Source organism: Mus musculus, chromosome 6 (genome assembly GCF_000001635.26).
Source record: "Mus musculus strain C57BL/6J chromosome 6, GRCm38.p6 C57BL/6J".
Classification (NCBI taxonomy): Eukaryota; Metazoa; Chordata; class Mammalia; order Rodentia; family Muridae; genus Mus; species Mus musculus.
In genome coordinates, this window is record NC_000072.6 from 67,865,964 (window position 1) to 67,889,745 (window position 23,782).

Here is a 23,782-nt window from a genome sequence, read left to right on the forward strand (position 1 = left end):
CCTGCCTACATATATTGCACATGCGGGTGTCAGGGAATAAAAGGTGTAGGAGAGAACCTGTGTCCCACCAAAGTTTCAGAGCTCTGGACAGGCAGACATGGAGGACTGCCCCATGCTCTCCACGCAGCCACACGTGGGTGTCTTGCTATGGGAGAGGTCGTCAGGGATCAGTCTGAGGTCACTGTGCCTCACGGAGGTCTGAGATAACAGTTCCTCAGTCTCGAACATCCCAGACTGCTGGATGCTGTGGAATAGATGAGAACAAAATGGGAGCCCTGCAGGCAGCTTGGTCAACCCCAGGGCATAAAAGAGGAGAGGGAAGGGGGAGAGAGGGCGCTGGGTGATTCGCATTCGGGAGAGAATCTTTGGGCAGATCCATGGCAGAGTGCAGGAAGGCCTTCCAGCAGGAGGTTAGACATGGCCCTTCAGGGAAAAATCCTATTCCATTGTTCAAGCATGGCAGGCCTTGATGCACAGAGACAGTCTATGGTTTTAGAGTTTTATTGTAGAAAGGCAGCGAGAAGAGAGAAGGTAGAAAGAGGGAGACCAGCCATGGTATGTGGAGAGAGGGGGGAAGGGAGGGAGAGAAGGAGAGCTAGAGATGAGACTAAGAAAGGTAAGAGCATAAGAGAGAGAGGAGGGACCAAGCAGCCCCTTTTATAGTGGGCTGGGCTATCTTACAGTTGTAGCTGTGGGGATGACCATACCTGGCTATTGTCAGGTAACTGTGAGGGTGGAGTCTAGCTAGAATGTCAGGAGCTTGGGGCTTGGTCTGTGTGACTGTTAGTCACAGAATTATGGAGTTGGGGGCTCTGTGGTGTCAGGCACCTGTCTCTGGGAACATGGCTCACTGTTCTATCCCTTGTAGAGTTTTCTGTTGGGTTTATGGAGCAAGCCTCACTTATTCAAAACAGGCTGCCATTCAAGGCCTCACACAGTCACAAACAATATATACATACATATATATATATATATACGTACATATATAATTTTTTATTAAAAACTGTGTACATATGTGCAGAAGTTTGTGTTTTTATAAGTGATTTGTCAAAAGTTACATGGTTAGTTGGTGGTAGGGGTGGGATTTGAATGCATGTATGGGTCTGGTTTCCTATAGGTTCTTTTCTTAGGTGTACAGTAATCAAGTAGGTGACTCAAGCCTATTGAATGCTAGAAAAGTAAATACCAGATTTAGAATAAAGTAAAAACATTCTGCTTTGTTTTCCATATACCATATGCTGAATCCCTCTGGAGGTCAGACTGTAAAACATGAATCTCTTGTTTCTTCACAAACTGGAAATGAAGCTAGTTCAAATCTGGGGGAATAGCACACCTTATATTTTTCTACTATGGCTACTTTCCTTCATTCAAATCTCTGACTCATTGCCTCCACATATTAGGAGATCCTATAAACCAAACATGTCTTAAATAAAACAAAATAAGGCAAGAAATGGAGGACAAGATGAATAGGGAAATGATCATTTTGGGTGAAATTGGTTCTGTATGGATTTTGAATAAATATGATCAAAAGACACCTTATGTAATTCTCAAAGAATTAATAATAAAAAGAAAGAAGTAGAAAACATTAGTCTCCTCCTGAGTATTAATATTTAGATTCTCGCCTATCCAGATAGCAAAAATGTAACAGAAGTATTTAATTCAAGAGTTATCTACCTTTCAGGTCTGAAGTGTGTCCCAGGCTTGTGGATGAAATCATCTCCCGCAGGTGATATTGCTTTTGGAGTCTGTGGATTCTGAAGGAAGATGACTGAGTTAGATTGTATGACCCTGAGTTCCTAGACCTGAGGGATTATTGTGTCCTCATTCTCTGGTTCACTCACTCTGTTACTTCCTGTCTGTCATACGGTTGGGAACTTTGTACAACTACAGAGTCTTTGCCACTTGATGCTTAATTTGGAGAAATGGAGAATGCAACCATTTTGGGGTAAAAAAAAAGATCTCCTCCAAAATCTTATTGTAATGTCTCTGAGGCTAGATAGTATGTGACATCTTTGAATCCCTGTAGGTAGTTTCTGAAGGCAATGGGTAGATTCCTGGTAATGGATTAAAGGATACGACAGATTTTCTATGAAAAAAATAGTTTTCAAAAAAACCGAATTTGATGAAAGGTATAGGCAGAAAATGAAGGCAACTCAAGACAGAAAACACATAGCTAGAGAGGAAAAGATCATAAATTTATGACTGTACAAGTTTGTGTGATTTTATGTTAACTCTCCCATGTTCTGCACAGTAGATACGGTTACACATGATTTGATCTCTTGGTTATGGTCTTGCTTTCATTCACTTGTTGCTTGGGATATTTTTATACATTCTTTTAGAAATGGGAATATTTACCATGTTCCATGGTCAGTTGAAACCTCAATTTCTACCGTTTTCTTTCTTTCCTTTTAGAGACATGATTTCTACATGAAGCACAGACTAGAATTAAAACAGAATATTCTCCTTCTTATAGTTGTCATTAATTCCACCATTACCAACCTTTAATTCAACAATCAGCTTCTCTTCGTGCAGATTTTACATGATCTTATTGATAAAAGTCATTTCTTGTGTTATTCATTGGGAGTTTGACTTCACTTTTTTTTTTTATATCAGACAAATTAGACACTGCATTTTATTTTTTTTCCATTATTTATTAGGTATTTAGCTCATTTACATTTCCAATGCTATACCAAAAGTACCCCCTACCCACCCACTCCCCCTTTTTGGCCCTGGCGTTACCCTGTACTGGGGCATATATAGTTTGCAAGTCCAATGGGCCTCTCTTTCCAGTGATGGCCGACTAGGCCATCTTTTGATACATATGCAGCTAGAGTCAAGAGCTCCGGGGTACTGGTTAGTTCATAATGTTGTTCCACCTATAGGGTTGCAGATCCCTTTAGCTCATTGGGTACTTTCTCTAGCTCCTCCATTGGGAGCCCTGTGATCCATCCAATAGCTGACTGTGAGCATCCACTTCTGTGTTTGCTAGGCCCCGGCATAGTCTCACAGGAGACAGCTACATCTGGGTCCTTTCGATAAAATCTTGCTAGTGTATGCAATGGTGTCAGTGTTTGGATGCTGATTATGGGGTGGATCCCTGAATATGGCAGACTCTACATGGTCCATCCTTTCCTCACAGCTCCAAACTTTGTCTCTGTAACTCCTTCCATGGGTGTTTTGTTCCCACTTCTAAGGAGGGGCATAGTGTCCACACTTCAGTCTTCATTTTTCTTGAGTTTCATGTGTTTAGCAAATTGTATCTTATATCTTGGGTATCCTAGGTTTGGGGCTAATATCCACTTATCAGTGAGTACATATTGTGTGAGTTCCTTTGTGAATGTGTTACCTCACTCAGGATGATGCCCTCCAGGTCCAGCCATTTGCCTAGGAATTTCATAAATTCATTCTTTTTAATAGCTGAATAGTACTCCATTGTGTAGATGTACCACATTTTTTGTATCCATTCCTCTGTTGAGGGGCATCTGGGTTCTTTCCAGCTTCTGGCTATTATAAATAAGGCTGCTATGAACATAGTGGAGCATGTGTCCTTCTTACCAGTTGGGGCATCTTCTGGATATATGCCCAGGAGAGGTATTGCTGGATTCTCCGGTAGTACTATGTCCAATTTTCTGAGGAACCGCCAGACTGATTTCCAGAGTGGTTGTACAAGCCTGCAATCCCACCAACAATGGAGGAGTGTTCCTCTTTCTCCCCATCCAGGCCAGCATCTGCTGTTACCTGAATTTTTGATCTTAGCCATTCTGATTGGTGTGAGGTGGAATCTCAGGGTTGTTTTGATTTGCATTTCCCTGATGATTACGGGTGTTGAACATTTTTTCAGGTGCTTCTCTGCCATTCGGTATTCCTCAGGTGAGAATTCTTTATTCAGTTCTGAGCCCCATTTTTAATGGGGTTATTTGATTTTCTGAAGTACACCTTCTTGAGCTCTTTATATATGTTGGATATTTGTCCCCTATCTGATTTAGGATAGGTAAAGATCCTTTCCCAATCGGTTGGTGGTCTTTTTGTCTTATTGAAGGTGTCTTTTGCCTTGCAGAAACTTTGGAGTTTCATTAGGTCCCATTTGTCATTTCTCGATCTTACAGCACAAGCCATTGCTGTTCTGCTCAGGAATTTTTCCCCTGTGCCCATATCTTCAAGGCTTTCCCCACTTTCTCCTCTATAAGTTTCAGTGTCTCTGGTTTTATGTGAAGTTCCTTGATCCACTTAGATTTGACCTTAGTACAAAGAGATAAGTATGGATCGATTCACATTCTTCTACATGATAGCAACCAGTTGTGCCAGCACCAATTGTTGAAAATGCTGTCTTTCTTCCACTGGATGGTTTTAGCTCCCTTGTCGAAGATCAAGTGCCCATAGGTGTGTGGGTTCATTTCTGGGTCTTCAGTTATATTCCATTGGTCTACTTGTCTGTCTCTATACCAGTACCATGCAGTTTTTATCACAATTGCTCTGTAGTAAAGCTTTAGGTCAGGCATGATGATTCCACCAGAGGTTCTTTTATCCTTGAGAAGAGTTTTTGCTATCCTAGGTTTTTTGTTATTCCAGATGAATTTGCAAATTGCTCCTTCTAATTCGTTGAAGAATTGAGTTGGAATTTTGATGGGGATTGCATTGAATATGTAGATTGCTTTTGGCAAGATAGCCATTTTTACTATATTGATCCTGCCAATCCATGAGCATGGGAGGTCTTTCCAACTTCTGAGATCTTTAATTTCTTTCTTCAGAGACTTGAAGTTTTTATCATACAGATCTTTCACTTCCTTAGTTAGAGTCACGCGGAGATATCTTATATTATTTGTGACTATTGAGAAGGGTGTTGTTTCCCTAATTTCTTTCTCAGTCTGTTTATTCTTTGTGTAGAGAAAGGCCATTGACTTGTTTGAGTTTATTTTATATCCAGCTACTTCTCCGAAGCTGTTTATCAGGTTTAAGAGATCTCTGGTGGAATTTTTAGGTTCACTTATATATACTATCATATCATCTGCAAAAAGTGATATTTTGACTTCCTCTTTTCCAATTTGTATCCCCTTGATCTCCTTTTGTTGTCGAATTGCTCTGGCCAATACTTCAAGTACTACGTTGAAAAGGTAGGGAGAAAGTGGGCAGCCTTGTCTAGTCCCTGATTTTAGTGGGATTGCTTCCAGCTTCTCTCCATTTACTTTGATGTTGGCTACTGTTTTGCTGTAGATTGCTTTTATCATGGTTAGGTATGGGCCTTGAATTCCTGATCTTTCCAAAACTTTTATCATGAATGGGTGTTGGATCTTGTCAAATGCTTTTTCTGCATCTAACGAGATGATCATGTGGTTTTGTCTTTGAGTTTGTTTATATAATGGATTACATTGATTTATTTTCATATATTAAACCATCCCTGCATCCCTGGAATAAAACCTACTCGGTCAGGATGGATGATTGCTTTAATGTGTTCTTGGATTCGGTTAGCGAGAATTTTATTGAGGATTTTTGCATCGATATTCATAAGAGAAATTGGTCTGAAGTTCTCTGTCTTTGTTAGATCTTTCTGTGGTTTAGGTATCAGAGTAATATTGGCTTCATAAAATGAGTTGGGTAGAGTACCTTCTACTTCTATTTTGTGAAATACTTTGTACAGAACTGGAATTAGATCTTCTTTGAAGGTCTGATAGAACTCTGCACTAAACCCGTCTGGTCCTGGGCTTTCTTTGGCTGGGAGACTATTAATAACTGCTTTTATTTCTTTAGGGGATATGGGACTGTTTAGATGGTCAACTTGATCCTGATTCAACTTTGGTACCTGGTATCTGTCCAGAAATTTGTCCATTTCGTCCAGGTTTTCCAGTTTTGTTGAGTATAGCCTTTTGTAGAAGGATCTGATGGTGTTTTGGATTTCTTCAGGATCTGTTGTTATGTCTCCTGTTTCATTTCTGATTTTGTTAATTAGGATTTTGTCCCTGTGCCCTCTAGTGTGTCTAGCTAAGGTTTTATCTATCTTGTTGATTTTCTCAAAGAACCAACTCCTCGTTTGGTTAATTCTTTGAATAGTTCTTCTTGTTTCCACTTGGTTGATTTCACCCCGGAGTTTGATTATTTCCTGCCATCTACTCCTCTTGGGTGAATTTGCTTCCTTTTTTTCTAGAGCTTTTAGATGTGTTGTCAAGTGCTAGTATGTGCTCTCTCCCGTTTCTTCTTGGAGGCACTCAGAGCTATGAGTTTCCCTCTTAGAAATGCTTTCATTGTGTCCCATAGGTTTGGGTACATTGTGGCTTCATTTTCATTAATCTCTAAAAAGTCTTTAATTTCTTTCTTTATTCCTTCCTTGACCAAGGTATCATTGAGAAGAGTGTTGTTCAGTTTCCACGTGAATGTTGGCTTTCCATTATTTATGTTGTTATTGAAGATCAGTCTTAGTCCATGGTGGTCTGATAGGATGCATGGGACGATTTCAATATTTTTGTATCTGTTGAGGCCTGTTTTGTGACCAATTATATGGTCAATTTTGGAGAAGGTCCCGTGAGGTGCTGAGAAGAAGGTATATCCTTTTGTTTTAGGATAAAATGTTCTGTAGATATCTGTCAGGTCCATTTGTTTCATAACTTCTGTTAGTTTCACTGTGTCCCTGTTTAGTTTCTGTTTCCATGATCTGTCCATTGATGAAAGTGGTGTGTTGAAGTCTCCCACTATTATTGTGTGAGGTGCAATGTGTGATTTGAGCTTTACTAAAGTGTCTTTAATGAATGTGGGTGCCCTTGTATTTGGAGCGTAGATATTCAGAATTGAGAGTTCCTCTTGGAGGATTTTACCTTTGATGAGTATGAAGTGTCCCTCCTTGTCTTTTTTGATAACTTTGGGTTGGAAGTCGATTTTATCCTATATTAGAATGGCTACTCCAGCTTGTTTCTTCAGACCATTTGCTTGGAAAATTGTTTTCCAGCCTTTCACTCTGAGGTAGTGTCTGTCTTTTTCCCTGAGAAGGGTTTCCTGTAAGCAGCAGAATGTTGGGTCCTGTTTGTGTAGCCAGTCTGTTAGTCTATGTCTTTTTATTGGGGAATTTCGTCCATTGATATTAAGAGATATTAAGGAAAAGTAATTGTTGCTTCCTTTTATTTTTGTTGTTAGAGTTGGCATTCTGTTCTTGTGGCTGTCTTCTTTTTGGTTTGTTGAGGGATTACTCTCTTGCTTGTTCTAGGGCGTGATTTCCGTCCTTGTATTGCTTCTTTTCTGTTATTATCCTTTGAAGGGCTGGATTCGTGGAAAGACAATGTGTGAATTTGGTTTTGTCGTGGAATAGTTTGGTTTCTCCATCTATGGTAATTGAGAGTTTGACCGGGTATAGTAGCCTGGGCTGGCATTTGTGTTCTCTTAGTGTCTGTATAACATCTGTCCAGGCTCTTCTGGCTTACATAGTCTCTGGTGAAAAGTCTGGTGTAATTCTGATAGGCCTTCCTTTATATGTTACTTGACCTTTCTCCCTTACTGCTTTTAATATTCTATCTTTATTTAGTGCATTTGTTGTTCTGATTATTATGTGTCTGGAGGAATTTCTTTTCTGGTCCAGTCTATTTGGAGTTCTGTAGGCTTCTTGTATGATCATGGGCATCTCTTTCTTTATGTTTGGGAAGTTTTCTTCTATTATTTTGTTGAAGATATTAGCTGGCCCTTTAAGTTGAAAATCTTCATTCTCATCCACTCCTATTATCTGTAGGTTTGGTCTTCTCATTGTGTCCTGGATTTCCTGGATGTTTTGAGTTAGGATCCTTTTGCATTTTGTATTTTCTTTGACTGTTATGTCGATGTTCTCTACGGAATCTTCTGCACCTGAGATTCTCTCTTCCATTTCTTGTATTCTGTTGCTGATGCTCGCATCTATGGTTCCAGATCTCTTTCCTAGGGTTTCTATCTCCAGCATTGCCTCGCTTTGGGTTTTCTTTATTGTGTCTACTTTCCTTTTTAGTTCTAGTATGGTTTTGTTCATTTCCATCACCTGTTTGGATGTGTTTTCCTGTTTTTCTTTAAGGACTTCTACCTGTTTGGTTGTGTTTTCCTGCTTTTCTTTAAGGGCCTGTAACTCTTTAGCAGTGCTCTCCTGTAATTCTTTAAGTGACTTATGAAAGTCCTTCTTGATGTCCTCTATCATCATCATGAGAAATGTTTTTAAATCTGGGTTTAGATTTTCGGTTGTGTTGGGGTGCCCAGGAATAGGTGGGGTGGGAGTGCTGCTTTCTGATGATGGTGAGTGGTCTTGATTTCTGTTAGTAGGATTCTTACGTTTGCTTTTCGCCATCTGGTAATCTCTGAAGCTAGCTGTTATAGTTGTCTGTTAAGAGCTTGTTCTTCAGGTGACTCTGTTAGCCTCTATAAGCAGACCGGGGAGGGTAGCTCTCTCCTTAGTTTCAGTGGGCAGAGTATTCTCTGCAGGCAAGCTCTCTTCTGGCAGGGAAGGTACCCAGATATCTGGTGTTCAATCCGGCCTCCTGGCAGAAGTTGTGTTCCACTCACTAGAGGTCTTAGGATCCCATGGGGAATCCTGTGTGGGCCCTTGTGGGTGTCGGGCGACTCCGCTGGCAAGGTACCCCGGTGCTCGAGTGGAGCGGAAGGGGCTTGTGCCCCAGGTCCTTGACTTCACTTTTAAAAATTCAGGAGTTGTAAGGACTACCAGAGTCAAAAATTAACTCTGCTTTTTTTTTTTTTATTTTAAAATGAAGATGAGTATTTGGGGGCTAGAGACGTGGTATTAGAGTTGAATCTGTAGTGTTTTCCTAAGTGCCTATATTGAAATTTCATTCATAAGTACATTTATATACCATTAGGAAACATTAAGAAGTGGAAGAGAATGAGAAACTGCAGCTAGTTAGGAATGGAAGTAACTACAGATTGCCCGTGTAGAAAAAATTTTTTTCTTTTTTTTTTTTTTTTAATTTTGTTTTGTTTTTGTCCTTAGCACTTGGCCTGCAGTACTATGGGTCATAGTATATTTCTTTCATGTTTAAAAAAAATCTTCTCTTCTTCATGTACCCTCTACCACTGTACTCTATTTCAATCCAGGACCAGAAACAATACATTGGAGTCATGATACCTAGGCATCTGCAATTCTGTGACACAACCTCTGGCCTTTCACACATATGTTTCTAAAAGATTCCAAGGATTCCCTAGCTTCAGGAAATCCTTAGGTTGCTTCAAGCATACAGTGGTATTGCTGCTTGAGTAAGAACAGTTTCTCTATTCGCTGCTCAAGAATGAAAGGTGAAAATATCATTTGTAGTACACAGTAGAGCCGTGTATGAAGACTCAGTGTTTTCTGTGACAGTATTCAAGTCTGTCCTCACTAGTCAACACTTTATGCTGAGGAATTGTGGGAAAGAGTAGTAAATAGTAGAAAACCAACCTGTGGAGGATCTGAAGCTGAGGAAAAGGTGCACCCATTTAGTCAGTATATATGAAAGCACCTCCATCTTCACATGGAGTCATTACTTCAAGTGACACAGGTTGCTCAGATCAAGGAGTTATATTCCCATGTGCTGTGGTCCTCTTTTTGAATGTAGTTAGCGAAGTTAATGCTGTAAACCTCATGTTTTAATTCAGTGAAAGTGGTTATGATAAATTGTCCTTTCAATTTCAAGAAATGCCTACTCCAAATACTTCACAGGGGAACACATACTATTTTTCAACCAATCAGAATTATTTGAGTGAGTTAAAGATCTAATAGTTTCTTATCTGTTGTGTATTCCCTGACAGAAGGATATTGTTCTATATTACCCCAGTATATCTTTGAAGTATGTTGTTCAAATTAGAGAGTACATACATTAGAAATGTCATGTATAATTTTAAATCTTTTAAAAGAAATTCATTCTCTGGAGACATACAGTGGTTTGACCTCAGGCGTCTGGGGACTCTGGACTTGTGCTAACTGCTGAGATGAGTAAGTCCTGCACCTGTTCCCAACTATATCTGTTTCCCAATGATTTGCATGTTCTCAATGCATAGCTTTGGGGACTTCTTCATATACCATCATACTCTGTGCCATTGTCACTGCAGTCAGGACTCAGCATGGACATGAGGGCCTCTGCTCAGTTTCATGGGATCCTGTTGCTCTGGTTTCCAGGTAAAATAAACTAAAATTGGGATTTCATTGTTATACTGTGATTAGTATTGACTGATGTTTGGGGAATGTATTCTTTTACCATGCTTACCTATATGGATATTCATTATGTCTCCTCTTCTAGGAGCTAGATGTGAGGTCCAGATGACTCCATCTCCCATGTCTGCCTCTCTGGGAGAGACAACCAGTCTCAATGGCCAGGAAAGTCAGGACATTAGCAGTTATTTAAGCTGGTACCAGCAGAAACCAGGGAAATCTCCTTAGCCCTTGATGTATGGGACAACTAACTGGGAAGATGGAGTCCAATCAAGGTTCAGTGGCAGTGGATCAGGTAAGATTTCACATTCAAGATCAGGAGAATGCAGCATGGGAATTTACAAGTGTATTACCACATGTAACATATTTTTGTTCCTCCCAGAGTGGTCCAGAACTTAAAAAAAAATCTTTCTTTTATAATCCAGGTGTCAAATATGTTAGTTCTTTGTGAGAGGGAGAGGTACTGAGACCTTCAGATTATTAGCTGTAGCTGAGGGCTCTGGAACATGAGATCATTGTCTACAGTTTAAGTGCCATGCATTTATTTTTAACCTCATCAACTGCAATACCAATGATATTGCATCTGCCTTAGGAGACTAGTGAACAGGTGTCCTCTTAACAGCCAGCAATGGATGAGCATGAAGGTGAGTAAAAACCCATTCTGATCCTACCAGCCTTGTCTGCCTTTGTTATTCAGCATCTAGTAAAGATGACAGGAAACTAAGGCCCATTCTTTATTAAAACTGCCTCCTTTAATAAAAAATTTCACCATTTGTCACATTTTATGCTTTTAAATAGATTTCATTTTGTTCATATAAATACTGCAGATTCTATTTTCCCTTTGTTTTGTAAAGTATGACTCATTAAAAGTATGTCTTTACTTCTCAAGAAATGTTTCTTTTCTGACAGAAAAATGGAATGGTTCCCTTTTATCTATCCTTTTAAAACAATATTGACTGCGTGTTTTATTCCAACTGCATACACAGTAACCATCCTATTATTTTCCTGTTAGTATTTTCTGATTGTTTTGTGTAATTTTTCCTGTGTCCCCATTCGTTTGATGTTTGGTATTTTTATATAATGATAATATTTCACTTTTTCCTTCACATTTATAAATGTTAGTTAATTTAATGCAAATGTACTTTCAAGATAAATTACCTTTGAATTCAGAGAGTAGTTATTTTGCTCTCATTTTTAAACCATTCTGGTAATCATATTTTTTGTTTGGAAGGGAAATTTTATTGTTATTTCTTGTTAGAACTTTGGCAATATCCAATTTTCTCTTCATTGGTAGTTTTTATAAAAAAGATTATTTATTTATTTATGTATTTATTTAATGCATATAGTGACACTGTTGCTGTCTTCAGACACACCAGAAGTGTGGACTGGATTATATTAAAGATGGTTGTGAGCCACCATGTGGTTGCTGGGAGTTGAGCTCAGGACATATGGAAAAGCAGTCAGTGCTTTTAATCATTGAGCCATCTCTACAGACCTCCATCATTAGATTTTTAGGAAAGAAATAACACTGATCTCCCTTTTGGTCAGAAACTCCACCTGCACCTGTGGCAGCTCAGTGTATTGGGTCTCCCACCAGACAACCCTGCGTGCGTCCAAGGACAACTGCTCTAACCAGGAACACAGGAGCCTGACCTATCTAGGGACACTAGAAGCCTGCTCTAACCTGGGACACAGGGTGCGTACCCTAACCAGAGACAGCACTACTTGCCTCCCAGGAGGGCTGCTCCAAATAAAGGATCCCAGGAGAGTTAATGCTGCATATAACCACATGGAGAAAGACAAGTTGAAGAACATACACACGAGAAGCCAATGCACTGCTCCAGTTCAAGATTCCCAGGACAGTTAACACCACATATAATCAGGTGGTGAAAGGCAAGTTGAAGAACATAAACAAAAGAAGTCAATGTAATTTAGGCACCATCAGAGTCCAGTTCTTCTACCACAGCAAGCCCTGGATACCTTAACATACGCGAAGAGCATGATTCTGATGTAAAATTCCATCTCTCAAAGATGATAGAAGCCTTTAAAGAGGAAACAAATAAATCCCTTAAAGAAATACAGGAAAAGACAGGCAAACAGGAAGAGGCCCTTAAAGAGGAAACAAATAAATCCCTTAAAGAAATACAGGAAAATACAATCAAATTGGTGAAGGAATTGAAGAAAAATGTCCAAGTTATAAATATGGAAATAGAAACAATAATGAAATCACAAACAGAAGAAACATGGAGATGGAAAACCTAGGAAGGAGATCAGGAGCCTCGGATGCAAGCATCATGAACAGAAAAAAATGAGGTAGAAAAGAGAATCTCAGGCATAAAACACATCAGAAAAAAAAAGTGTAAATATTTGTTAACCCCAAACATTTAGGAAATTTGGGACACAATGAAAAGACCAAGTCTAAGAATAATAGAAATAGAAGATTGAGAAGATTCCTAGTTCAAATGGCCAGAAACCACCTCCAACAAACTCATTGAAGAAAACCACTCTATCCTCAAAAAGATATGGCCACAAATGTACAAGAATCATATAGAACATCAAATAGATTGATCCAGAAAAGAAAATAGTTCCACCACATGAAAATCAAGGTGCTAAGTGCACAGAACAAAGAAAGAATATTAAACACTGTAAGTGAAAAGGCCAAGTTACACATAAGTGCAGACATGTAGCAACAAGAGCAGACATTTCAACAGAGGCTCTAAAAGCCAGAATATCTTGAACAGATGTCTTACAGACCGAAGATACCACAGGTGCAAGCTCTGATCACTCTACGGATCAAAAATATTAATCACCATAAATGGAGAAACCAAGATATTTTATGATACAAGAAAATTTTAACAATCCAAATCTAAAATATCTTTGCTAAATTGAGCCATTTAAATAATGTCTTGATTCATTTCGGCAAATATCTTGGTTTGGGGTGTTAGGTATTCACATTTTCAGTGGGACTCTTCTTATAAGCACAAACTGCTTTACAGTCGTCTCATTCCTGATTTCTTCATAATGTGCTAGAGAGATGGCCTGGATTTCCTCCAGGAGAGGGAGATATAGCTCTTGGTGTTTTATGAGAGAAATTGCAACTCAAGTCACTGTTTCCAGAAGACCTTTAAATTTCTCTATTTTCAAATAGTTGTACACTCATAGGAAGTTGTCAAAAATTTATAGGCAGTAACTTCTGCACTTTGCACATAAGCTTCTCTTGGGTTGATATCTTTTATAATAAATGAGGAAATTGAAAGAGTTTTTATATTATTAATGAGCTCATTTGCATTTATTTGCCTCAATGGATGTTGTGTGTGTGTGTGTGTGTGTGCAGTTTCTCTAAGCATACCCATTGTGTAAATAGTCTGTGTTTTCAGAACATTAATCATGTATGCACCTGCACTGCTACCACAGAACTCACTGGTGTCACCACCCCTTCACTAACTCATAGCAAGCACTACAGAAAAATCCTTGCACAGTATGTACAATTTATATTGGCCTATTTTATTCTGTGTCATTTCCAAGCTGTGCATGAAGAATTAGCTTTTCTTTGCATACAAGTAGAAGTTTTTGGTACTGATAAATGAGTAACAATTTAAGCATTTAGTTCTAACTACTTCTGGAAACTCTTATAAGGCATTTTTTTTATCCGCTTCAACGTGAAAATGAGTTTTAATTTTTCTGCAAAGAAAGGTACCCAAGCCTTTTTTTTTTTAATTTGAAATGTATAATAATTCTTCAGTTAGTGGTAGAAACATTTGCAAAAGTACTTTTTAGTGTTATCACTTTGTAGTCCCATGAAAAACATCTTAATTATCCACTTCTCTTGAATCCTTATATCCAGGATAGAAATAATATATAATTATTATTACTGATTGCTAATAGTATAATTTAAATTGTGCCATTCCTTGTATAGATTTAAAAATATTTTCTATACCAAGTTATGATATTGAACGTTTTAAAAATCTGTTTCTGTTTTCCTTATATCTTATTCAGGGAATTATCCATGCCTATATTTTTCCATGTTCAGATTAGACTGTTTATATTGTTTATGGTGTGATTTTATTGATTTTGAACTTTATTCTTCTTTTTACATTCTAGATAAAAAAAACCTTACTTGAATACAAAATTTCTATGTATTGTATTTTAGGTTGTAATACATCATTATTTCCACTATCTAAATTTTATTTTAGACTCAATATTTTAAGTTCCAAACAATTAATATTTACACTTATGTGGTTGAGATTAAGTCAGCAAATCACAAAAAAATCACTTAATTGTAATTTGCATCCTGGTTGGTTCTGTTAGCATATTTTCACTTAGAGGCGATTATTTGATTAGAAGATTGATTTTAAGTACTGCAACTTTTGCTACAGGAAATAAGCACTTAGCTGTATTTTAACTCATTCTCTCTACACTTCTACTCTCTTGGAACATTTTATTGAATTAATTAATTATACTCCCTATCAAATAATTATGAATATATAATTTTATGTAGAGTTGGGTTTGTTCTTGATGTGTTTTCATTTAATTTTCTACTGAGTGTTGGTTTTTTTTTACTGTGTAGCATTTTTAAAAATTTTTTTTTTTTATTTTTGAAGGACTCAAACCTGGCACCTCCAATAGAATACAGTATGTCCGAACTCCCAAATTATTAAATTTATTATTTCACCTTAGAATAGGAAACTATAAAATGGAATTTCTAAATTATTACATATATAAATACATCATTTTATCAGTCATGTTTGCTAGCAGAATTATGAAATAAAAACAAATTCTACATTCAAGGTACAAAGAACAGTGCTCTTTCACTGTTTTATTCCAGATTCCATCCTATTCTTTCTTGTTTTCACCCCTTTATTTAAAGCCATGGTCAAGCCAAAGGTTGATTGTTTGTCTACACTCAATAGTCCTTGGTACCAGTCCTATGCACAGCAGGTAATGGGCCCAGAACTCCTGTGACTGGAGAATTTGACAACATGATTTAGGAACGCTTAGGAATTCCACTGTGACTGAATCATGCACCCAACACCAAGCAGCTGGCACCACACCGGCAGGCTGTCATTGAAAGACCCACAACGTGAGGACTTCCCCACGTTCTGACTCAGGAGAGGTGACGCCCCAAAATCACCCACAAGAAACGGTCTTGCTGCAAACTGCAAGAGGATTTTTATTCAAGAGCACTCTCAGGCCCACAGTCATACACCACACAGGGTTAGAGGACCTCGGCCCCCCGAGTAGCTGGATAAGGGGGTATTTAAAGGAAGAAACCACAACTCAAGAAAGTGGGGAGGGCGTTGTTGGAAAAAATATACCAAAGATACCAGTTAAGAGTCACAAGGAAGTACAAAGTCACAAGTGTCACAAGGAATACCTGGTAATTGTTAACTCTCAAGACAGTTTCTAAGAGCCCCTAACAATAGCACATTTGCATTGCAGGTTCCGGTAATGGTCAGGGTGACTTTCTTTGAATGAACACTCTTTGAACCCAGGAAGCGGGTGGGTGGAGGAATGTCGCTATCTGTTTTATGATTAGCATACTTTCAAGCATTGAGTCACAAAAGCCACATTCCCAAGCCTGGGCCTAAGGGCCTAGAATTTTGTTTTTACGTTTTACTCTTTCATCGTGTGTACTGAGCATGTCCAGCATGCACACAGACTTCTCCTATTTGTTCAAATTGAGGTAAAACAGGCAAAAATACTTAACATCACAGAAGCTGCATTATTAAGACAAACTTCCTTTTGCTGCTGATTTCATATAAACTAATTTTAAAGTTATCTTTTTAAAAATCCATTAAAAATTCTGATTTTAAGCATCCAAAAAGAAAGAAAAAAGGAAAAAAAGCCATTCTTTCAAATTCATCATTAGTAAAAAACATTTGAAATGAAGGAAAATATTTCTCTCAGAATCATCATTTTGTATTTTCTGTGATACAGCTTCTCAATTCATTTTTCAATGTTAGAAAGACCCCGCACTTGGGTACCACCTGATTCTTTCTGAGCTGACAAACAATACCAACAGGACACATAAGTAGGGTTTCCTGACAGGTCTGCAAACACTCTTCCTGCAAGAACCAAAGAGGGCTGGGAAGTAGCCTCCATAACTGTACAGACATGGTTGACTACTGGTAAACTTTCTATTATGGTTGTTGTTGCTAAAATTTTAGTCCCAAGCCTCATGAAAAAACAAAACAACTGGCACCAAGTCCCAATGTGACTGTTAATACAACAATTATAATTAACCCACAGCCATGAATTACTTCTCTGTACAGTAGCTCAGGTCGAGAAGCACTGATCAGGAACATAAAACTACAACTTTCAAGAATGGAACTTGGTTGGTTCATTACCTTAGTGCTTCCAGGAAAAACAACAGCATTAGAAAATGCCGGCCCTTGAGCGATTTTCTATCTGTAATTTAACCTAGAAAAAGCATTTCCTTTAAAATGTTACTTTTTCACTGATATAGTATAGGAAATATACTCCCAGCTGACAGATGGTAATAAAACACTAGGCTTGCTTTTTTCCTGTCATATAGGAACAGTTCCAGGCAGACTGAAAGAAGAAAACTACCAAGTAGGAGTACTGTAAATGAGGTTCATGCATCTTTTGTACCCAGAGCAGAAGACCTCAAAAGTCACAACAGAAAGACCACCCATTTGTTCCATCACATAAAACTCTAGCCCAAACACCTTAGTTGTGAGCTTAATATTTCCCTAAGATGTTACTAGGAGACACTTCAGGGTACTTCAAAAGTAGCAGCAGTGACCTGCTGACAGCTAACACTGCAGAGGAAAGGCCCTCCTGGGGTCAGGCTGCCCACTCACCCCTTACCACCCCCACCCAGCATATGTAAAAGCTCCTGTGAAAGTTTTTTCTTATGCTAATAAAGACATACCACCTACTGTGCTAAAACTAAAGCTAGCAGCATTAGAGCAAGAAAGCAAAAATGGAAGCCTACAAGAAGTTCTAAATGCCTACAAAGAAAGAAACAGAGCAGCAGCAACCCCTTGCCCTGGTAATGTCTGCAAAGAATTGGTAGCCTTAAACAACCAGATTTACCCATATTAACAAGAATTTAGCAATGATTCCCCAAGACATAGAAAAACTTGACCTTTCTGTCAAAAGGGACAGAGAGTTTCTTTTAGTCCTGGAGTTGAATGACTTCAAAGATTGGCAATAAAGAAAAAAAAAATTTAAAAGGGAAAAAGAAAAAGCATTAGAGGCATGATGGGGACAAGCCTGCCATTTTATCGAACAGTTACACCGAGTTTCTCCAGGACACGGACACACTTTTCTTGGCACTCTTGTCTGGTCATCCAAAAGTTGTCTTTGTCTTTCATAATGTCTGCTAGGACTGCTCCACCCAAGAACACCTTGTGCTTCCTGTAGGGTGGGTCTTCAATTCGGATCTTAAATTTTGAAAGATTTTGCACATCTCCTTTCAGAACTCGTTCTAAGTAAAGCTGTTTTAGCTCTCATTCCAACCTCGATGGCAGGCCAGGATACATGGTAAAAGTAATCTCCAAATTCATCTGGAAAAGCAAAAAACCTGGGATAGCAAAAAGTCTTCTCAAGGATAAAAGCACCTCTGGTGAAATCACAATGCCTGACCTAAAGCTTTACTACAGAGCAATTGTGATAAAAACGGCATGGTACTGGTATAGCAACAGACAAGTAGACCAATGGAATATAATTGAAGACCCAGAAATGAACCCACACACCTATGGTCATTGATCTTCAACAAGGGAGCTAAAACTATCCAGTGAAAAAAAAGACAGCATTTTCAACAAATGGTGCTGGCACAACTGGTTGTTATCATATAGAAGAATGCGTATCGATCCATTCCTATCTCCTTGTTCTAAGGTCAAATCTAAGTGGATCAAGGAACTTCACATAAACCAGAGACATTGAAACTTATAGAGGAGAAAATGGGGAAAAGCCTCGAAGATATGGGCACAGGGGAAAAATTCCTGAATAGAACAGCAATGGCCTGTGCTGTAAGATCGAGGATTGACAAATGGGACCTCAAGAAACTGCAAAGCTTCTGTAAGGCAAACGACACAGTCAATAAGACACAAAGGCCGCCAACAGATTGGGAAAGGATCTTTGCCTATCGTAAATCAGATAGAGGACTAATATCCAATATATAAAGAACTCAAGAAGGTGGACTCCAGAAAATCAAATAACCTCATTAAAAAATGGGGATCAGAGCTAAACAAAGAATTCTCACCTGAGGAATACCGAATGGCTGAGAAACACCTGAAAAAATGTTCAGCATCCTTAATCATCAGGGAAATGCAAATCAAAACAACACTGAGGTTCCACTTCACTCCAGTCAGAATGGCTAAGATCAAAAATTCAGGTGATAGCAGATGCTGGCGAGGATGTGGAGAAAGAGGAACACTCCTCCATTGTTGGTGGGATTGCAAGCTTGTACAACCACTCTGGAAATCAGTCTGGCGGTTCCTCAGAAAATTGGACATGGTACTACCGGAGGATCCCACAATACCTCTTCTGGGCATATATCCAGAAGATGTTCCAACTAGTAAGAAAGAAACATGCTCCACTGTGTTCATAGCAGCCTTATTTATAATAGCCAGAAGCTGGAAAGAACCCAGATGCCCCTCAACAGAGGAATGGATACAAAAAATGTGGTACATTTACAAAATGGAGTACTACTCAGCTATTAAAAAGAATGAATTTATGAAATTCCTAGGCAAATGGCTGGACCTGGAGGGCATTATCCTGAGTGAGGTAACCCAATCACAAAAGAACTCAAATGATATGTCCCCACTGATAAGTGGATATTAGCCCAGAAACTTAGAATACCCAAGATATAAGATACAATTTGCTAAGTGGATGAAACTCAAGAAGAACGAAGACCAAAGTGTGGACACTTTGCCCCTTCTCTTTCTGGTTGTGTGGTAAGAACCACTTCTAAGGTTTGTAAAATATCTCTCCATAGAAGATTGGTGGTTACTCGAGCCACCAGGGGGCGTATAAGGCCAGTAGCCCCATCCAGGTCTTCCCATTTGTAAGCCTGTTTAGTGGTGAATGCATGAGAGATAACCCCTACGCCTATGAGCTGGGGCCCAGGGATCAGTTGCCAATCACGTGGAATCTCTTGCTGTCTTAAAATTGTCCTGTCTGCTCCAGTATCAATAAGGTACTTGAATGGTTTACTGTCTATCTTAATGGTTAATTTTGGATGGGAGTCTTCTGAGATGCTGGATACCCATAAGGTTTCTATGGGAGTAATAATTGTCCCTCTTACTGTAGGGGCTGAGGGCTGCTCCTTCTGGAGTTTAAAGGCTCCAGTCACCTACCATCCTTATCATATACAGCATTACAGTGTCTCCATCAATAGTAACCTTTTCTGCAGTGGAGGCAGATTGTCTTAGTGCGATTAGAACCTGTTATGGGGAGAGAGTTTTGTGGGCATTCACCCCTCCAATATCCTGCCTCTCCACCTTTGGGCAGAGAGTTTAGTGGGCATTCATCCCTCCAATGTCCTCTTCACATTTGAAGCAGATTCGTTCTGTTTTTACTGCTGCTACAAATGCCTGAGCCATGGATGTAACCTGATGTAATATGGTTCCTATATCTCTGGTTGCCACAATCCACCTATCTCAATGCTCCTCCTAGAGACCCTGGCAAGCAAGTCTGGATTCAGAGGTCATACCTTCTCATACGATGGTTTTAAGAAGGCGGTATCTGGCTGTGGGGTTGGGAATTTTTCTTTCTAGGCTCATTTTGGTTCTGAGAATAAAATCAGATAGGGTTCTCCGGGCTTTTGTTGGAAAGAGAGCAGGGAGGAGGCAGGGTCTTGTGACCCTGAGGGTGATGAGCCTATCCCAAGCTTGGGTTTCACAGAGGTGGACCTGCTCATAGCACCCTGCTGGCTGAGTTACCTGCTCTGTTCCAGTAGAAAGGTCTTCCTGGCGAAAAGTTCGTTAAAGCCCCATGGGGTTTCTCCTCTGCTCTGGTTTTGCCTGACTTGTTGACGGCATTCATCTCAAAATAAGGCTTCCCATTCCAAAAACATTGGTCCAGGAAGGGCAGAACGACAAATACCTCTCCAATCTTTGGGGGCATTTAGGTTGGCAATATGGATCTGTAGGAGAGATTTTGTCCAGGTTGCATGGATGCCATCTTCCTTCACTGCCTGCCTGAGTTCTTTTAAGTCTGAGGCTTGGAATGGGTACCAATTAAGGGGTTTATTTCAGGTGGGGTTGATATTAACTGGGAATACCTGAACAGTTTGGGTTTTTTTCTTCGTTTCTGACTCCTGAGTAACATGGGAACCAGGGTTAATTTATGCAATAGAATCTTGAATATTGCAAAGTTGTTGGGTGATAGATGGTTGGGGGTAAGAGACCATGGAGTTAGGTGGGGCTTCTCTTTTAGAGCTTGGAGAAGGGGGAGGAGAGATGTCTCTCTCTGGGGGAGGTGAAGATGGTATAATGAAGCTTTACCTTTGAGTGGGAGAGGGAGGGGCCAGAGGAGTGGGCGGTTTAATTAGTTTTTCCTCTGAAGCGTAGGGAGGCAGGGGTGGATAGATGGATTTTATCTCTTATTAATTGGGTAAGGGCTGTGAGATCTGAAATGGAGTGGTTTTTAGGACCTTGATCTTTGGGTTCATCTGACTGAGGGGGCTCAGCAGCTGAGTTGCTGTCAGTTTGTCGTATTTTAGATGGCCCTATGCACTAACTAATTGCGGCTAAGATTGGCAAAAATTCAGGGGAGAGTGTTTTACCCTCTCGGGTATCTTTGTTTTTGATAAGAGAAGCGACTCTGATCCATGAGTCTGGGCTATAAATATTATCATTGGCCATACTTGGTGCTATCTGAAGGACTTTCTCCCAAAATAAGGAGGCTTATTTATTTATTTGTTTATTTATTTATTTATTGGCTATCTTTATCCCTCGGTGTTTTAGTAGAGCGCGTATTTCCCTGACCTGGGGTGATTTTTTTATATGATGGTGAGTTGCCCATGATAGAAAAGAAGAAAAACGCTTGTCCAGTGGGAATGTTCCTTTGGCCTATTTGGCTTCAGGGCATTCCACAAAGGTCCAAATGCTAAGACTTTCTGCAGATTTAAGAACTGGCAGCCACCCTGTGGCTCTTAATTGGCTGCTGCCTTACCAGGTTTTCTTTGTTTTAAAGAGAAGTTAGAGAGTCTTTGCCAACGCCCTTTGCGGGCTGTTGGGATTTAGACAGAGGCCAGAGGAACCTTCGGCCAACACCAGAGAGTAGCTCTGGCCAGAAGGCTTCAGTTGTCCCTTTAGCTTGTCTAAATCCACGTGATGGCGCTGACCGAATTCACAGTAGGAAAACACAGATTGTTTCCAGAGGAGGGGATGGGGGGCTCACCTTCCCGGAGTATTAGTTCTGTGTGGTGGTTTTGTTCACTCTTGCCCCACTTTGGTCTCCAGATGTGGGCCTAAGTACCAGAAGTTCTTCATGGTACTTCCAGGCCGGGTGGGAAGGCCACAGCAAGGGAAGTGAGTGGAGGCAGGAAGACAGATGAAGCCTCTGCCATGCCTTCTGGGTGGCTCAGTAACTCTGAGCCTGGGTCGGGGAAAAGCCTATAATCCAGTGAGGAATGCAGCAGAACTCAGGCATAGCTCTTCAGGAGAGAAGATCTCTTCCCAGTGTTATAGCTCTTGGAACAAAAGGGTCAGACAAAGGAATAGTTCTCGCATTCCTTTAATTCCCTGCATGACTCTCCTTTACACAGTTCTGGGAGTGATTTAGAGTTTAACAGCAAGCTCCTCTCATTGGCTTGGGCTGAGAGTTTGGGAGAAACCTTATTTGCTGTCTCTAAGTGGCTGATAGCCATGCCTCTCCTGTGGGGGTTGTGGAGGCAGGAACTCCAACAGGAACCAGGGTCCAGGAGACATGAGAGAACTTCCATCCCATGTAAGTGAATTATCACTACCGGATCCTGGGTTTCAAGATCTAGCCTCGACTGGAAATCAGGCTGTCTGCACATAATTCATTGCCCCACATTTAAGAATAAGGTATAGGCCCAGGCCCACATCACTCCTTGCTTTTGGCCCAGGACTCTTCAATGTTCAGGAATAGGCCCAGGCCCACATCACTTCTTCCTTTTGGCCTGGGCCTCTTCAAGGGTAAGGCATAGGCCCAGGCCCTCATCACTTCTTTCTTTAGGCCAGGGACTCTTCAAAGGTCAGGTATAGGCCCAGGCCCACATCACTCCTTGATTTGGCCTGGGTCTCTTCAGGTGTCAGGGATAGGACCAGCCCACATCACTTCTTTCTTTAGGCCTGAGCCTCATCAAAATCAGGGATAGGCCCAGGCCCTAATCACTTCTTGCTTCTAGCCTGGGTTTCTTCAAGGGTCAGGGATAAGCCCAGAACATCATTACTTCTTTCTTCAGGCTCAGGCCTCTTGAAGGGTCAGGCATAGACCCAGGCCCTCTTCACTTCTTGTGTTAGGTCCAGGCATCTATAAATGTCAGGGATAGGCTCAGGTACACATCACTTCTTGCTTTTGACCTGGGCCTCTTCAAGGGTCAGTGATCAGCAAGGCCTACATCGCTTTTTGCTATTGCCCAGGCCTCTTCTAGAGTCAGGGATAGGCTGAGGCCCACATCACTTCTTCTTTTGGGCCCGGGCCTCTTCAAGGGTCTGGGTTAAGCCCAGGTCCACATCACTTTTTGGTTTTTGGCCCGGGCCTCTTCAATTGTCAGGAATAGGCCCAGGGCCTCTTCACGTCTTGTATTGGGCCCAGACCTCTTTAAATTTCAGGGATTGGCCCAGGTCCACATCACATTTTGCTTTAGGCCTGGGCCTCTTCAAGGGTCATGGATAGGCCCAGGCGCACATCACTTCTTCCTTTTGGCCTGGGCCTCTTCAAATATCAGGGATGGGCCCAGGCTCACATTACTTCTTCCTTTTGGCCAGGGCCTCTTCAAGGTTCAGGGTTAGTCCCAAGTCCACATAACTTCTTGCTTTTGGCCCAGGCCTTTTCAAACATCAGGGAAATTCTCAGGCCCACATCGTTCCTTGATTTAGGCCCGGGGCATTTCATAGGTCAGGGTGAGGGCCAGGCCCACATCACTTCTTTGTTTGGCTGGAGCCATATCAAAGTTCAGGGATAGGCTCAGGCCCTCATCACTTCTTGCTTTTAGACTGGGCCTCTTCAAGTGTCAGGGATAGGCTTAGGACCTCATCACTTCTTCCTTTATGCCCGGTCCCTGTTCAAGGGTCAGGCATAGGACCAGGCCCTCTTCACTTGCTGGATTGGACCCAGGACTCTTTCAATTTCAGGGATAGGCCCAGGCCCACATCATTTCTAAAGTTCATCTCCAATAAAAAAATAAATACTAGAAAGCCAACATTCATGTGGAAACTGAACAACACTCTTCTCAATGATACTTTGGTCAAGGAAGGAATAAAGAAAGAAATTAAGGACTTTTTAGAGTTTAATGAAAACAAAGCCACAACATACCCAAACTCATGGGACACAATGAAAGCATTTCTAAGAGGAAAAGTCATAGCTCTGAGTGCCTCCATAAGAAACTAGAGAGAGCATACACTAGCAGCTTGACAACACACCTAAAAGCTCTAGAACAAAAGGAAGCAAATTCACCCAAGAGGAGTAGACAGCAGGAAATAATCA

General features: G+C 40.4%; 2 pseudogenes and 1 further gene; 2 read left to right on the top strand and 1 right to left on the bottom strand.

The window, feature by feature from the left end:
* The window catches only part of Igk (immunoglobulin kappa chain complex), a 3,171,119-nt gene that overhangs the window by 310,328 nt on the left and 2,837,009 nt on the right, over positions 1–23,782 (top strand).
* Positions 10,048–10,514, top strand: Igkv14-126-1 (immunoglobulin kappa chain variable 14-126-1; annotated as a pseudogene). Its single transcript is given in 2 exon segments — positions 10,048–10,102; positions 10,224–10,514. Coding segments are annotated over 2 exon segments (346 nt in total).
* Gm9729 (predicted gene 9729) lies at positions 14,733–17,647 on the bottom strand (annotated as a pseudogene).